The sequence below is a fragment of the Mixophyes fleayi genome, chromosome 12 (assembly GCF_038048845.1).
Source record: "Mixophyes fleayi isolate aMixFle1 chromosome 12, aMixFle1.hap1, whole genome shotgun sequence".
NCBI lineage: Eukaryota > Metazoa > Chordata > Amphibia > Anura > Limnodynastidae > Mixophyes > Mixophyes fleayi.
The window spans coordinates 13,888,957-13,904,623 of NC_134413.1; the positions used below are offsets into that span (position 1 = coordinate 13,888,957).

Genomic DNA, 15,667 nt, shown 5'->3' on the forward strand with positions numbered 1-15,667 from the left:
TGAAACGTTAAGAAGGCTTGTGGTCGATTCAATGAGTCTCTTAATCATCCGGGAGTTATGAGATGAGACACTTCAGCACGTCAGTCTGTCACATTGGTATCTTTATTCACAAAAGTTCTTATCACCATTCACATAACATGTAATAAAAGTTCAGATAACAGGGGGAAATGAAATTAATCCTTATTTTAACCTTATCCTCAGCTTAACTTCCTCTTGCCTGACACGTTTCTCTACCCATAAGTAGTTTCTTCAGAGGGAGAATATTTATATCTCTATTTACCTCCTTTAAACAACGCTGTAGTTGTTTAGGGGACGGTTTTATTCAATTTTGACTTAATGATTCCTATAAGAAAAGTCCACTTTCCGGGTTAATTATTTTTTAAATTGTATCGTGGTAAGTTAAAAAATTAAGCTGTCTCTTAGTAAACCAATACTGTTTCTTGCAGTCTGTGCTGGATGAGATGATGGTGGAACAGACAGATCTGGTTCGTTTGAGGATGGTTCGAATGTCCAATGTTCCAGACACGCTCTATATGGTGAACAACGCGGTACCCCAGTGCTGTCACATGATCAATCACCAGCAAATGAACAGCGGCCAGACAAACCCGCCTACTGTTGTAGCCAATGAAATACCAGGTGATCAATAATATGTTCATATTGTTAATTTCAGCACACAGTCACGTTCAGCTATCTCCTCACTAACTATACATTTTGTCCAGTGTACGAAATCAAACGTTTCAATTTTCTGCTGTATTCCCCTTTTTTCAGTTCCTCGACTTGGCGTGGTGAAGGAGATGGTCAGGCGCCTCTTAGAGCTGCGTCACACTGAGCAGGTACAGCGAGCGTACGCGTTAAATTGCGGAGAAGGCGCTACCGTCAGCTACGAGATTCAGATCCGAGTTTTGAGGGAATTCGGTCTGTCTGATTCTGCTGCGGAGCTATTACAGGTACCTGATCTTTCAAATGCTCCCAATGGTTTGGGGTCTTTATAGAATCTATATGGATGATCCCCTCAGTATGTTTTTACAATGCGTTTGGAACTGTTTTCTTGGGGAGTTATCATGTACCTATCTCCTTGTTTTAAAAAAGCTTTTTTAAATGTGTTTTGCAAAGACCAGAAAAAGGATTTTTACTACATATGTCTTGTAATTTTTTCGTCCATATATATTTAATAGACCACTTTTAACCTCTGTCTGTAACATTACTGTAGTGAAGATGTGGATTCCATCACAGAACATTTATTAGTGTTTTTCGGAGTGAAATTGATTAGGAAGTAACAGTTATACTCTTCCAATGTGCAGAACCCTCACAAGTTCTTTCCGGACGAGCGGTTTGGAGACGAAAGCCCACTTCTGACTCTGCGCCAGTCCGGGAGATGTAGGATTAACAGCACCCCTGCTACGGAAACCATGTTTACTGACTCTTATGTGGCCTTCCATCCTCCGCTGCCCCCGCCACCACCACCCTATCACCCTCCAGCCACCCCCTTACACAACCAGTTCAAAGTAGGCTGGAAGCACAGAGTCCCCAGCCAGCACCCTTCCCGCTCCTTCTCCTATCCCTGCAACCATTCAGTGTTTCACTCCAGGACTATGCCTAAGGCTGCCCCACCCGCCTACCTACCCGGTGTCAAAACCGCACCCCCAGATTGCACTAACAACACTGGTTTTGGGAGGCAGACTGTAGCGGCGGCCGCAGCAGCGGCCCTGGCAGCAGAACAGCAAGTGGTGAGTTTGTGTTACCCAGAGTGTTCATTACAAGTCCTCTAAGCTGTAGTTGTTCCTTCATCAAAAGTGTTCCCTACTAAACCGAGAAGGTAACACCTTTTATTACTGTGGAATCCTATGTTTCTGGCTGACATTGACTATACATGTTTTCAGTTGCCCATATATCTATAATATAAATGTCTAGTGGCGTGTGTTAGTCTGTCTGTGTGTGTGTGTGAAAAAAATAAAACCAAGCTGCAGCGCCACCTGCTGGGCGGAGTTATACACTGACCTACTAAATTCTTAGTGTGTGTGGAAAAAAAAATTCAGAAAGAGCTGAAATTTGGTATACTAAGATGTTTTTAATTTGTTAATTGTTAAAAGTGTTTATACAGATTTTAAAAAAAGTATATATATATTTCTTGAAGGAGAAGTGACAGTTGGGAGTGGTGGGTGGTTGCCGGGGGTGACAGTGGGGAGTGGTTGGTGGTTGCCGGGGGTGACAGTGGGGAGTGGTTGGTGGTTGCCGGGGGTGACAGTTGGGAGTGGTTGGTGGTTGCCGGGGGTGACAGTGGGGAGTGGTTGGTGGTTGCCGGGGGTGACAGTGGGGAGTGGTTGGTGGTTGCCGGGGGTGACGGTGGGGAGTGGTTGGTGGTTGAGGCCTGGGCTATGGCCCAAATGCATGACAAGAACCTTTTTAACACCTTAAGTAGCTTGATTTGACTAGAATGCATGAGTATCATGCACGGGTTAACGTGTGTGTATGTATGTATGTATGTGTATATATATATATATATATAACAAGTATGCTAGAAGTATGGGGGCTAACAGAGTTTAACGGGGTTTTAGTGTAACAGAATAAATGGCAGCATACCTCTTGGTCCCACGTCATTTGGCGTTCACCATAAACCGATTTAAGTTTGGATTATTCATTATCAGATGTTACCAGTTTATTTATATTTCTCAGAATTTACATCACGCCTCATCCTTTCCTTTTCAGATAGCACCTCCTTATCAACTCATCTGCACATTTTGTTCTGCCCTCTGATCTGGTCCTGCTCTATAGAAATACTTCTAATCCCGGCAGATGTTGCTTGTTACAAACCCCTCATTAGTGGCTTCCTTTCCCCTCACAAGTTCCCTTATTCTTTACATTGTAATTTTATTTGGGCAGCTACTTTTATACATTTTTGTTTCTGTGTATGTTATTGTTTTGTGATCTGTTTGTACTGTATCCTATATGTTGGTGCTGTAAAAAATGTGCAATAATAACTTATTGTTGATTTAATCTATGGAGTACTGTACAGATATGATGCTATCTTATAACGTTTGTTATTTCTTCTGTTTACCAGTGCGGCGAGCCAGTTCTAAATGAGTTTATGCCTGATATTGCAATGGGTGTATCCACTATGACGCTGAAAGACCGGAGGCTGCCAGAATTGACTATCGATACCCAAATGAGCCAGCAAGTGTCTGATATGATGCCAGTCCCTGCCCAGCATTATTCATGCATCACGAGCCGGCATATGCACAGTTCCAGAAAGAAGTCAAGTGTGGAACAGAAACTGGACTCCCGCGAAAGCCAAACAGAGTACCCGGATTTTTACGACTTCTCCAACTCTGCTTGTCGACCGTCCACCCCAGTCCTAAATAGACACTCTCCTTTGGCCTCGCAGGGCATTTATTTTGGCCCTGACTTGTACAGTCACAGCAAACCACCCCCAAGTGGATTAAAACCCACCACCTATCTCTCCAACCAGATCTCTCCCAAAAAGCAAGAAAATTCCAGGAGAGATTACATGTTCCCCCAGGACAGTCACCCGCACAGGCAAAAGAATGAACCGTTACACCTTGATGTCTTAGAACAGCCTCCTCAAAGACTGGATCTGGCGCTCGCCGCCCAGGAGGGCGCCAGCCACGGCTCCCACCTGGGACGGGGTCGTACGAAAGTGGAATCCGATCTGACGTACGGCCTTAGCGCTAGCAGACCCTCACACTCTGCTTACAGCTCTGAACGGCAGGACGAGCGCTCTTTTAGGAGGATCGCAGACGGCGACCTCCTAGATCACGCCGCACAGAGGAATACGGACTTGGAGAGAGAGGACACTGTAGGCAGGGAACGAAGGTCTCCTAACAAGCCGGACTTTCTGTACAAGAAATCGGCCCTCTGAAAAATAACCTCTAAGCATAATCTCTGTGCCTAAAACTTGAGTACATAATTTTCCATGGATTTGTTCCGTCAATCTATGCTTCGCCCGAAAAATAACCCAGTCTGTATTATTTCTCTTTTTCATGCTTTTCCAGTGCTGCATAGTCCCTTGTTCCCATGTGCTCACAGCAGCTCCTCTTCTACAGTGGACATTAGCGACGGTTTATTTGCTTTTTGTTACAAAATAATTTTGCTGGCACCTTGATTTTCTTACATTTTTATTTTGCACCTGTTCATGTCTGCTTGTTATATTTTGCAGCTTGGCAGTTAAGTGTATTATTATGTTAATATATATTATTATTATTATTTTTTTTTTTCTGATACTTGCATTAACTTCCCAGGTTTCATCTCCAGTGGGTTTAACGTTACGAATGGTATTTTGTAATCGTGGGACAGTGTTGATTTTATAATAATCAAATAATCCAAAGAAGCACACGTAGGATTCTATTCTTACACCTGAGGTCACTTTGTGTTCTCTTGACATCGTCCTGATCTATTCGGCTTTAATTATGTTGCTAGTCCTGTAAGTTGCTGTTAGTAACCGTTTAATAACATGGATTAGTAAGACACCCAGGTAGCGGTCTGTAGTACATCACTCCCACATGGTGCATATAACACAGATGCTAATCGGCCTAGTGCAAGTTACACCAATGGGATAATAGTGGGCGGGACATTTGCTCCGAGAACCTGTGCAAAATTAGTGTACTGACATTTCTTTAGTAAATGTCCCCCAAATGGCCTTTCTCTACACCTGTCTGACCTGGTGTAGGACAACCGCCAGTTTATAAGCACCGCCTCTAAACAAGCCCCACCTATTTGTGCAAGGGGAGGGGAGAAACTTTCTTGTGCACTCTACTGATCTACTAGTATCCATTCTCTAGAAATTAGTGATATCGCTGAGGCACTTAGTGAGGTTAGGGTCCTAGTGAATTGATGGTCTGCGTGTCGGCACACAATATGTACCAGCTTGTCCCTAAATGTGTTCAGCTGCCTTTTAACCTCTACATAAGTTTGTTCATGTATTTATTCCAATTTTTCGGACTTTACATAGACCTCATGCACTTCAAACATTCCCAAATATATGCAGACTATCTCATGTTTTACATCATTCAATCCAGCTTAAAACACAGCATATTTTATTTTTTATCAGTGTTTCCATACAGTAGAGGCCACATGACCTACCTCTTATGGACTTAATGGGCACTTTTGCATATATCCGTCTTGGTCTATCTGCGTGCAAGTTGGGATGAGAACCCTGTGCAGCCTGTTGTCTAGCAGCAATAAGTTTGGAAGGGGTCAGTCTCTTCCTGGTACAACACACGATCCTGTGTTCATTTCAGCTTTAGACAGAGAACATGTCACCAGTGGTTCTAGTAATTCACTCCTGTCACCCAGTAGCGTCGGAGGTGGGGGGGTGGGACGCGACAGCTGATCCATATTACTGGGGTTCTAGGACCAGGTGCCTGGGGAAGAGATGTCTGCTTCTGCCAAAACACATTGACGTCTTAGATGGTTTAAGCCTCCATTCTGGGCAAAATATACCTCAGTGTTGTCTTTGCTTAAATACCACTTTTAGTACTCCTGTGGTTAATGTTTACAGTAGAGGTGAGGTGTCCTAACAAGCCGCTGATTGGACAGTTTTAACGGATACCCTGGTGCATGTATGGTCATAAAAATGAATGAGCTCTTAACGAAATCACCTTTTGCTCACCTTTTATACGATCGTTGTTTCCTGTGGCGTTGCCTGCTTCGGGTTTGTAGGTAATAACCTATTCTGAAGATCACTTTATTTAAGGTCTATGTCACTTACTAGGTGTCCATTATGCAGTCTGGCTTTACATATTAAAGTCTGTTATCCATGCTCTAAATAGCGTTAAATTATTAATGTTTTAAGGAACAAAGTTCCAGTTTGCAAATAATTATGCACTGCAATATATTCCATATTGTTCCCTTATGCACAGAGATTGTTGTACCGATAGCAGATATGTCCTATTCTATCCAGTTTCTAAAAACCTTTGCGTTGGCTTTAGAAAAGGACTGGGCAACCTGTGACTCCTACTGTTGAATTACAGCTTCCAGGAATGCACTGCCAGCCTGTTTGCAGTTTGGAAACTGGAGAGATGGGAAAATAAAACCTAATGTATAATGTTTGGTAATGTCATTGAAGAGATCACTACACACAGTGAATGCAGCTGTTTTCACCACTCGGCTAACAATTTACTGGCAAGTAATGACATCACCGAGTCATGAAGCATTGAGATTCCTTGATGTCGCTAGTTCCTAGTGAATTGAGCGCTGAATACTTAGAAATGTGTAGACCTTGGATTTTAATACTAAGCCTATAAGTTGATCCATCCATAGAAAGGCATCTTGTAACACTGGCTAATATGTAAAAATTAAATGGTTTGTTATCCAGCCGCTCTGTGCATTTACTCCTCGAATTCCCAGCCTTATCTTAACCTTTTATTTGGCAATGTTACACTGATACATTTATGTGACACCGTTTAAATTTTCATTCTTTCCTTGATCTAGGTGTCTTGCTCTCAAGTGACATCTACATGTGTGTTTTACAGTAGTCAGTGGTTTCAGAAGTTCCAATATTGATCCCTAGACGGTGTATGAACACAATACTGCAAAAAATGTTTGCCTTGAAATTTTCAATGCTTGCCAAATAAAAGGTTAAATGATGCTGGTGCCCCCATTCCTGCGCCTTAAAGCTCACTCCACATCCCGTAGGCTATCCCCACTGCTGTGAGTGCTTTTACGGTTTTGCAAACATTCGACCTGGCGAGCAATTGCTCAGTGAGGAACTACTTGCACTCCGAAATCTCTTTCTGGCAAATGACTCGTTGTTTGTTTTTTGTTTTTTTTTCATTTTGCATATTGATGAGTGTTACTTATAACTTCTGTTTATTTAAAGAAACTTAATTTGGGATTAAGTATGCCTTTTATTATACAACCCAAAAAGGAGATATATATTTGAAATATCCTAATTTAAAAATGACCAGATTAAGACGGAAGTCAGCGCAGTTAGCACATGTCCATGCTGGGATATGTAATGTTTCAGATCTGCTCCATGTGGCTTTAATTAGTTTGTTTTACTGCAAACCCAGTGAGGGGCAGGATTTGGACACGGGTTATAAATTGTATGCATGACATACTTGCCTTTTGCTGCCATTGTAGCTGAACCTCTTACGTGCTTGTATTGGGGAATGTAGGATGTATTTTTATCATCTGAGGTGCTAACATTATTGCATTGCCTTCAATGTCCCTGCGATGAGGGGAAAATGTAAAGGGCTTCATTCTAGTCTGTTACCGTATATGACGTATTTGGCAAACTGACCTCGTGTCTATGTGCCGTGGAAGCAACCAATGGGACCTAGGGACGTCGCTAAGGCATGAAAAGTGTCACATGGCTCCGTAATAGAACTAGTTCCGACAATGTTGGTTAGTCCTCCGCTACGGGTAGGCAGGAGGTCCATTTTCAGTCGATTTGCCTTCGATTATGGTGACAAAATGAATTTGTATGTTGTGAACAGGTTGGTGTAATGTGACATAGGCTGTGGATATTTTTTGCGTTATTGATTCACTTGTGGTGTTCGTCACGTGAAGGATCTTCGTTTAGCTGTGTGTGTGTATAAGTGTGCACGTCTTGTGACATTGATCTGGTACCGTACGTGAATGGTGGTTTTCAAGGATGTCCGTTTTGTGCTGGTCCCCAGTAAATTCCCCCTTTTATAAAGCCTGCTAGATGGGTTAATCCACTAATATTCTGGAAAAGAGGCGGTACGAAGACACCCCTTGACAATCAGGCCCTTAGACAATCGTAGACACCGGACTGTTATAGACCATAATGTGATTGTGTGTTAGAAATGTGCTTTTGTAGGTATCCTTGTAGTGTTATCTGTCTAACTTACAGAAACACAACCAATACTTTAAATTTAATCAAATTCTATATCTATTCCAGTTCCTTGTTTGTCTCCTTTATTAACTATTTTATCCCCCCCAAAATACTTATTCTGGATTACAATATATGTCTTTCTGTATTTGAGGTAGATTTTAATTGAACAGAATTCAGACTTTTAGATCTGGAATATGAAATGAAAGTTAAATAAACAATATTGTGTTATATCCTGTTCATATAAAGCTATGAGTGGCTTCTAATATGCAGGTTGGTGTTTGGCAGAGACTATAAGGACGTGTTGCTCAGCCTAGATGTATAATTATTTATCTCCATATGCCATGTCTATATATGTACTTTGCTTTGTTAGGCCATTTTCTTGGTATGTGACAGCCTTCTTCCTAGAAAATGTAATTATTCACAAGTGTGAGGCTCCGCTGTCTAAGATACAGGTTAATGGGTCATTAACAACATTTATATTGCAAAAGGTTAACCTGCATTCTGTAGCGGCAGCATGATGGCTTTAGTATCGCTGCATATATTCGTGAACGTTGATGTAATTCCTGCTCGTCTCCCCACCACAAATCCCGCACTCTTCCTCTAGACTGCATGCAATGTCTCCCCCCTTTGCGCTATTGTAAGGCATGAGTGGTCCCTTAGCATGAACACAATTTAAAACTGGGCAATCCGTGCTACAATCCGGATCCGATGGCTGAACAATGACATATGTAGCTGGTTTGGCCACAAATCTGGTCGTTTGACAATCTGGCTGAATGACTGTGTCTGTCTAAAAGGACCGTGTGCATTCTGACTAGTTTTACCAGTGAAACTGTGATATTTTTTTGGGAGGGGTAGGGGGTTTACACTCAGCAGGAATTTCTTAATTCTGTAAAATATCTGATAGCACTACAAGTTCTATCACACACAAATATTTTCAATAGTCCTTATGTTTTTTCATACACATACTGCATAGTTTGGTTGATAACAAATCGGTTCATTAAGTTCAGACTTTCAGTAAGTGTAATTGGAAGATGAAACAAAACCCCAAGTGAAAACCTACTGGTCAAGTTGGCCTCGCTGTAGGGGAACATATTTCCTTCCTGACTCCAGAATGGCAATTGCATAAATTCCTGGATCAATCACCCACATAATGTCCTCTAGATATGGATAACATTTCTAGTAAAGGAATCTCGTCTGTTCTATAATTCTGTCTGTAGGTTTTCTGTCCACCTCCTAGGGTAAGGAATTCCACAGCTTAGCACACTTACAATAAAGAACCCTTCCTGGGGATGTTTTTTTGCTTCCATTTACCGTTGATGACCCCTAATCCTCTGTATGGTCCTTGGTACGAAAAGTTGTTAGACAAATATTTTGTTTTGACATTGAATATATTTATACATGGTTTAATGCCTAGTTTATCTAACCTCCTATATGTTAATCAACCCGTCTCACTTATTAATGAGGTTGCTGCCAACTACATTATGTCTTCTTTCCCTTCTTATAACCACCACCACCCCCCCCCCCCCCCACACTCACATCCACCCACTCCTTTTGGGCTGCGTAGGAGCGTGATACATTGTGTTATCTTACTACATATACAACAGCCGTATCACGCACCTCATACAACTGTTCTTCAGCGTCCATCTTTTTTGGTTGTCACACGTTTACCACCCCTTTGTCTGAATTTCACAATCAAATATTTCACGCCAATCACTCCCAAGACCACTGATCTATGTACTCCAACTAAGCAGTTTTAACTGGAGGGTAAATGCTTTGTTTTCAAGACCTCATGTTCTATATTAGTTTCAATGCATTACAAATGTAACGTTTTGTATCGGAGTAATTTACAGTAGGCTTATTTAGTAACACATCTCCGATACCACATTACTGTACACCCTATACGTGCTTACGAAGGCAGATCAGACTTGACCATCCAGATGTATGTACAGTGTGTGTGGGTAGATTGTACATATCCAGCTGCTTGGTACTTGTTTCGAGCACCTGACATCTAACCATTAACAAACATCTGGGGCTAGATTTACTAAACTGCGGGTTTGGAAAAGGAGATGTTGCCTATAGCAACCAATCGGATTCTAGCTTTCATTTATTTAGTGCATTCTACAACATGACAGCTAGAATCTGATTGGTTGCTATAGGCAACATCTCCACTTTTTCAAACCCGCAGTTTAGTAAATTTACCCCCTGATCTCGACTGGGATTTTCAGCCAAACATACACAATCCAGTCACTGCATATACGGGAATCTTAAACCACCGCCAAATTTAGTTAGGCAAGCCCCAAGTTACACACATAAAAGCCAGTATACACATTTCTGATATTAAACCAGCCTTAGGCTGATGTTACACCACAGAAAACGCTAAATGTTTTCTTAATCATTCTGTCCACCAGCATCAACCAATGTGACGTCTATCTCGGGTCAGTTACACAGGAGGTTCCCCCCTGAACTGCACATGAAAGATTGGCTGGAAATCGGGGTCATTGATTCATATGAAAAGCTCTTGGGGCCATTCACAGAGACCTTTAGGGCAAAGAGAGGTCTTGTCCTAGTTTCTTCCCGTCATCTGTGCTTTGTTCTGCATCATCCTTGCGTGTCTGTGTATATGTCCATTGTGTTCCTTGTGTGATCATTGATCCCTTTTGGAGTGTTGGTAAAATGGTGAAGGATATAAATCTTCCTGGGCTGTTCTCTGACCTGCATTGCCCTGCTTCCTTTTAGTTACTAGGTAAAATAAGCGACAGGACAAGGTAACGCTCGGAGCTGTGGAAACCAGAATGTAACCTCAAATGTCTTTCAGTCTAATACATTATCAAGTTCAGCCAAGGTTTAGAAATGTTTCAGTGGAATAAAATGTTATTTTTTTACTGGTATCTATTTTACAGAAAAGGGTTTTGTAATGCAGCGGTTTAGGATACCTCTGTGTCTTGCGGTGTCCCTGTATCTCACCATAATGTCTGACTCTAGATTTCATACAGGATGAAACCAATCTTACCAGTTCTATTCATTTCCACCATACACGTCCATAAAAGAAAAACATGGGCTCTAAGTACACAGAATATAAATCTATATATGTCTAGTTACTTATGTCTGTTTTTGCTCCATTTGTATTTTCCCATTCAGCTTCATGTGCCTGCCTTTATATACTTTGAGGCAATTAAGCCTAAACTAACATGAAAGCCGGCTTGACAGTCTGCAAACCACTGCGTTAGATCAAGGTGGCTTCTTAAATTTGATCACGTTCTGTTTAAAGTGATTCTGCGGATATTACAATGAAACCGTTTCAAGATCTTATTCGTGTCATCAGTCTTTACTATGTACTTTATATTAAAACTAGTTCTCTCCAGCTTACCTTTTATTTTTTAATTAAATGCAGAAACGGAATTGCATCCTCTTCCTCAATCGAGTCAACTGTGCATTCTAAACAAACAGCCATCTTTTCATATATATGGTGTAGAGAAAATGCACTGGATAGAGGATATGGATGTATTTTCCTGGCTGCTTGTGTTAGTTTAACCTTTTCGGCTCCCAAGTTGAAATGCATGACCCCCTTGGTCTATCCGAGCTGGTAGAGAATGATGCTGATTTTTTTCAATCCAGCAAAAACTATCCTTAAGCTGATTATCCATGTCCTGTCTTTGTGGGAAGGTCAATGAATTGAGGACTATGAAATCCATGAACTCTGAGATGCTGAGGGATACTATATATTTACATGGTGTAGAGAGCTGTGTTTTCATTTTGAATGTCTGTAGCTATTTGCAGTTTTTAAATCTGATATAAAGTCAAGTGCCTTCATCGCTTAAGGCTCAGAAAATGGAATAAAAACAAAACAAACTTTACGAACTGATTTTTCACGTCCTATGCAAGTGTTTTCTACAGCCTGCATAACCAGTACTTTGTAAGATTTGTTTATGATTCAATTGTACATAGTGTTTTTAAAGAATAGTATTTTTATTTAGGTACTTCCAGACTTGAATTTGTGTCTTGTGTGATACATTGTATAACACCTATCTCTTTCAAGTACTATTGCTGTTGTACAAAAGTTTTCACTGGTTCTATTTTTCTACTGTTACTGACGAGCATGTAACACGGACTTTATCCTACATATAATTGGCATTCAAAAATAAATGGCTTGTATAGAAAGGCTGTGTTTGTGTCCTTTATTCTATTTAGTTAAATTATTTCACCATTATAGACATGTACTGCAAATCAGGATGATGGGATTTATTCTTTACAAGTATATTGCACCATGAACATCGACTGTATCAAATGCCTGCATAAATCGGACGTATTCAGGGTAATGCAGTCTATCGGTTCAATAGGTGACCTCACTGAGACATGGAGTACACTGTATCACTAGCTCCTAATTAATTAGGTGAGTACTGTTTCAAACCATAAAGTGGCTCCCAACGTTGTGCATAGGAGGGCGAGAACAGTACATGATCCTCAATGCTTAGTGTTTTACAGATAAGGGATTGTTCAGTCATTTGTAGCAAAATACCTGAATTTCACAGTGCAGACAAAGCGCAGAGGTGTGCCAAAGCTCTTCTACTTACTGCATCATGTGCTATGTGACTGTGGTTGCCATGGTAGTTCAGAATTATAATTCACGAATAGCTTGAAGAAGAAAAAAAAAACAAGGGAAAATAGTACATACCTACATTCTTACTGCCTGTCACAGTGATTTATGTAAAATAAACCTAGCATGCCAAGCTTTTACTTTCTACTAAAAGATCCCCCTACTGCCGCCAAAACAGGTTTGATCTGTCGATGCATGGACTCCACAAGATCTCAGTGTCCTGTGGTATCTGGCACCAAGACATTTGCAGTAGATCCTTTAAGTCCTGTAAGTTGCGAGGTGGGGCCTCCATGGCTCGGACTTGTTTTTCCAGCACATCCCACAGATGCTCGATAGGACTGAGATCTGGGGAATTTGGAGGCCAAGTCAAAACCTTGAACTCCTTCAAACCATTCCTGAACAATTTGTGCAGTGTGGCAGTGCGCATTATCCTGCTGAAAGAGACCACTGCCATCAGGGATACAGTTGCCATGAAGAGGTGTACTTGGTCTGCAACAATGTTTAGGTAGGTGGAACGTGTCAAAGTAACATCCACGTGAATGCCAGGACCCAAGTTTTCTCAGCAGAACATTGCCCAGAGTATCACATTGCCTCCGCCGGCTTTCCTTCTTCTCATACTGCATCTTGGTGCCATCTCTTGCCTACGACACACACGCACCTGGCTGTTCATATGACGTAAAAGAAAATGTAATTCATTGGACCAGGCTACCACCTTCTATTGCGCCATGGTCCAGTTCTGGCGCTCACATGCACATTGCAGGCGTTTTTGGCGGTGGATAGGGGTCAGCATGGGCACTCTAACCGGTCTGGGATGCACTGTGTGTTCTGACACCTTTCTATCATAGCCAGCATTTACTTTTCCAGAAATTTGTGCTACAGTAGCTCTTGTGAGGGATTAGACCAGATGGGCTAGTCTTTGATCCCCATGCGCATCAGTGAGCCTGAGGCACCCAGCACCCTGACGTTGGTTCACTGGTTGTCCCATCTTGTACCACTTTTGGTAGGTATTAACCACTACATACAGAGAACATCCCATAAGACCTGCTGTTTTGGAGATGCTCTGACCCAGGCATTTAGCCAGGACAATCTGGTTCTTGTCAAAGCTGCTCAGATCCTTACACTTGCCCATTTTTCTTGCTTTCAACTTCAACAATTGTCTGTTCACTTCCTGCCTAATATATCTCATCCCCTGACAGTTGCAATTGCTACAAGATAATCAATGTTGTTCACTTTTCTTGTCAGTGTTTGATTATAGGTGTTGTGGCTGATCAGTGTATATCAAGCTGTAAAAATAATTTATACTCTCATGCTCTCTGTTACTCCTGCAAAATGTCTCTGGTAATCAATTGAAAATGTTGGCAACTGAGGGGAGTTATGCTTGGTAAAAGACATCTAGAATAATAATTAACAAAAATAAATAGTGATTGATGAATAACATTTTTACAGGGGTGATTGAATTATAACTTGTAAAGGAGCATTTTCAGTATTCAATTGTCACATGACAAGCAGCCAGTGGAAAAGTACTACAGCGGTCACGTGATCTGCTGCAAGTCTACGGCGCGGCAGCTGAGCATCACTAGAGGTCGCATAGTCACGTGATAGAATTGCAGCGGCCATGTTCTCGAAGACTAATTATCGCAGAAGACCAGGGATCTCCCCCAGCAGACAGTAGTTAGACCGGAAGTGCCTGAGTGTAAGAGGGGGAGGTGCAGAGCATGCTGCTGTCTCCATTACATAGCTGCAAATATGTCTGACAGGAGGTAAGTCAATCTGATTCCATCTGCATGTCCAGAGCAGGGCTCCTCACAGCGGTAGTGAGCTAAGGGATGTTGGATTGGATCTTTTTAATTTACTGTTACTTTAATGTTCGCCGGCTCCTCGATGCACCTCTTGATGGAGATTGTAGCCCCTTGCCCCCCTGTGGTACTACCAGTGGGTAATAAAGAGGCTGGAGATGCCCAGTGATACAACATGGAAGGGATATAGAGGCTGGAGGCCACAGTAATACTGCCAGGAGGTGATATAGAGTCTGGAGACCCCCTTGTGATGCTGCCAGGAGGTAACATAGAGCCTGGAGACCCCCCCCCCCCCTGTGTTACTGCCAGGAGGTAACATAGAGCCTGGAGACCCCCTTCCCCGTGATACTGCCAGGAGGTAACATAGAGCCTGGAGACCCCCCTGTGATACTGCCAGGAGGTAACATAGAGCCTAGAGACCCCACCCTGTGATACTGCCAGGCGGGGACCTAGAGCCTGGAGACCCCTCTATGATACTGCCAGGAGGTGATATAGAACCTGGAGACGACCCCCCTGTGATACTGCCAGGAGGTAACATAGAGCCTGGAGACCCCACCCTGTGATACTGCCAGGAAGTGATATAGAGCCTGGAGACGACCCCCCTGTGATACTGCCAGGAGGTAACATAGAGCCTGGAGACCCCCCTGTGATACTGCCAGGGAGGAGAGTTGTAGAGTTTTGTAACACCAGTGGGGTACGAGGTGAGGAGATACTGCAGGGAAGGGATATAAAGCCTAGCTGCAACAAGGGGAGGGGGCCATATATAGTTTGGTGACCTGCAGTCAAGTTGCAAGAGGTGAGGAAATATAACTCACATAATCGTGTAACTGCAGAAGGAAGCAATGCTATATTTCATTGTTTTCATATCTTACCAGTTGGGCTTTGTGCAGTAATTGGCTGTTACATTTGTATCTGTCTGTTGGAGCATGAACTAACTAAACCTGACAAACTAAATTATAATATATAGCTTGTGTATAACTTTCAATATCTTCCTGCAATCTAGTGTAATCACTTGTCTTTTATTGCAGATGGATTCTCTTGTCCTGTAATATACAGTTAATGAACAATACAGGTAAGACAAATATTACCATGTCCTGTTCAGTTTATAATGTAAATCCTCCCACAAAGGCGTGCTGGCAGTGTCCTGTGGGCTGGCACGTAAGAACCGGAGGTATAATAAAACAGAACAACGTCCTCTCTGTGTCTCATAGTTGGGGCGTGCACAGTGACTGTGCTCTTACAAAGCTGTGCTGAGTTGGAGTATAGTTCTGTAGTGACTACAGTCTCCCCCTCATCTGGTAGTAAAGACCATCCAATCAGATGTCAGAGCCAGCTAAGATACTGTACAGAGTACTGTATTTAGGAAGATGCAGTGAGGGAGACTGGAGTATCAGAGGATCAATAATTAAATGGCTTTATAAATTAGGGGGTTGAGATGTTATGTTTTAATGGTTTAAGCTT

General features: G+C 42.1%; 1 protein-coding gene across 1 annotated transcript in view; it reads left to right on the plus strand.

Moving 5' to 3' along the window:
- Window positions 1–11,974, plus strand: part of BTBD7 (BTB domain containing 7) — a 38,552-nt gene extending 26,578 nt beyond the window's left edge. The window contains exons 8-11 of the mRNA XM_075192417.1: window positions 447–636; window positions 769–947; window positions 1,302–1,727; window positions 3,059–11,974. Of these exons, the coding sequence (XP_075048518.1) occupies window positions 447–636; window positions 769–947; window positions 1,302–1,727; window positions 3,059–3,877 (1,614 nt within the window). The 3' untranslated portion in view covers window positions 3,878–11,974. The remainder of the gene's footprint in view (window positions 1–446; window positions 637–768; window positions 948–1,301; window positions 1,728–3,058) is intronic.
- Window positions 11,975–15,667: the final 3,693 nt, after the last annotated feature.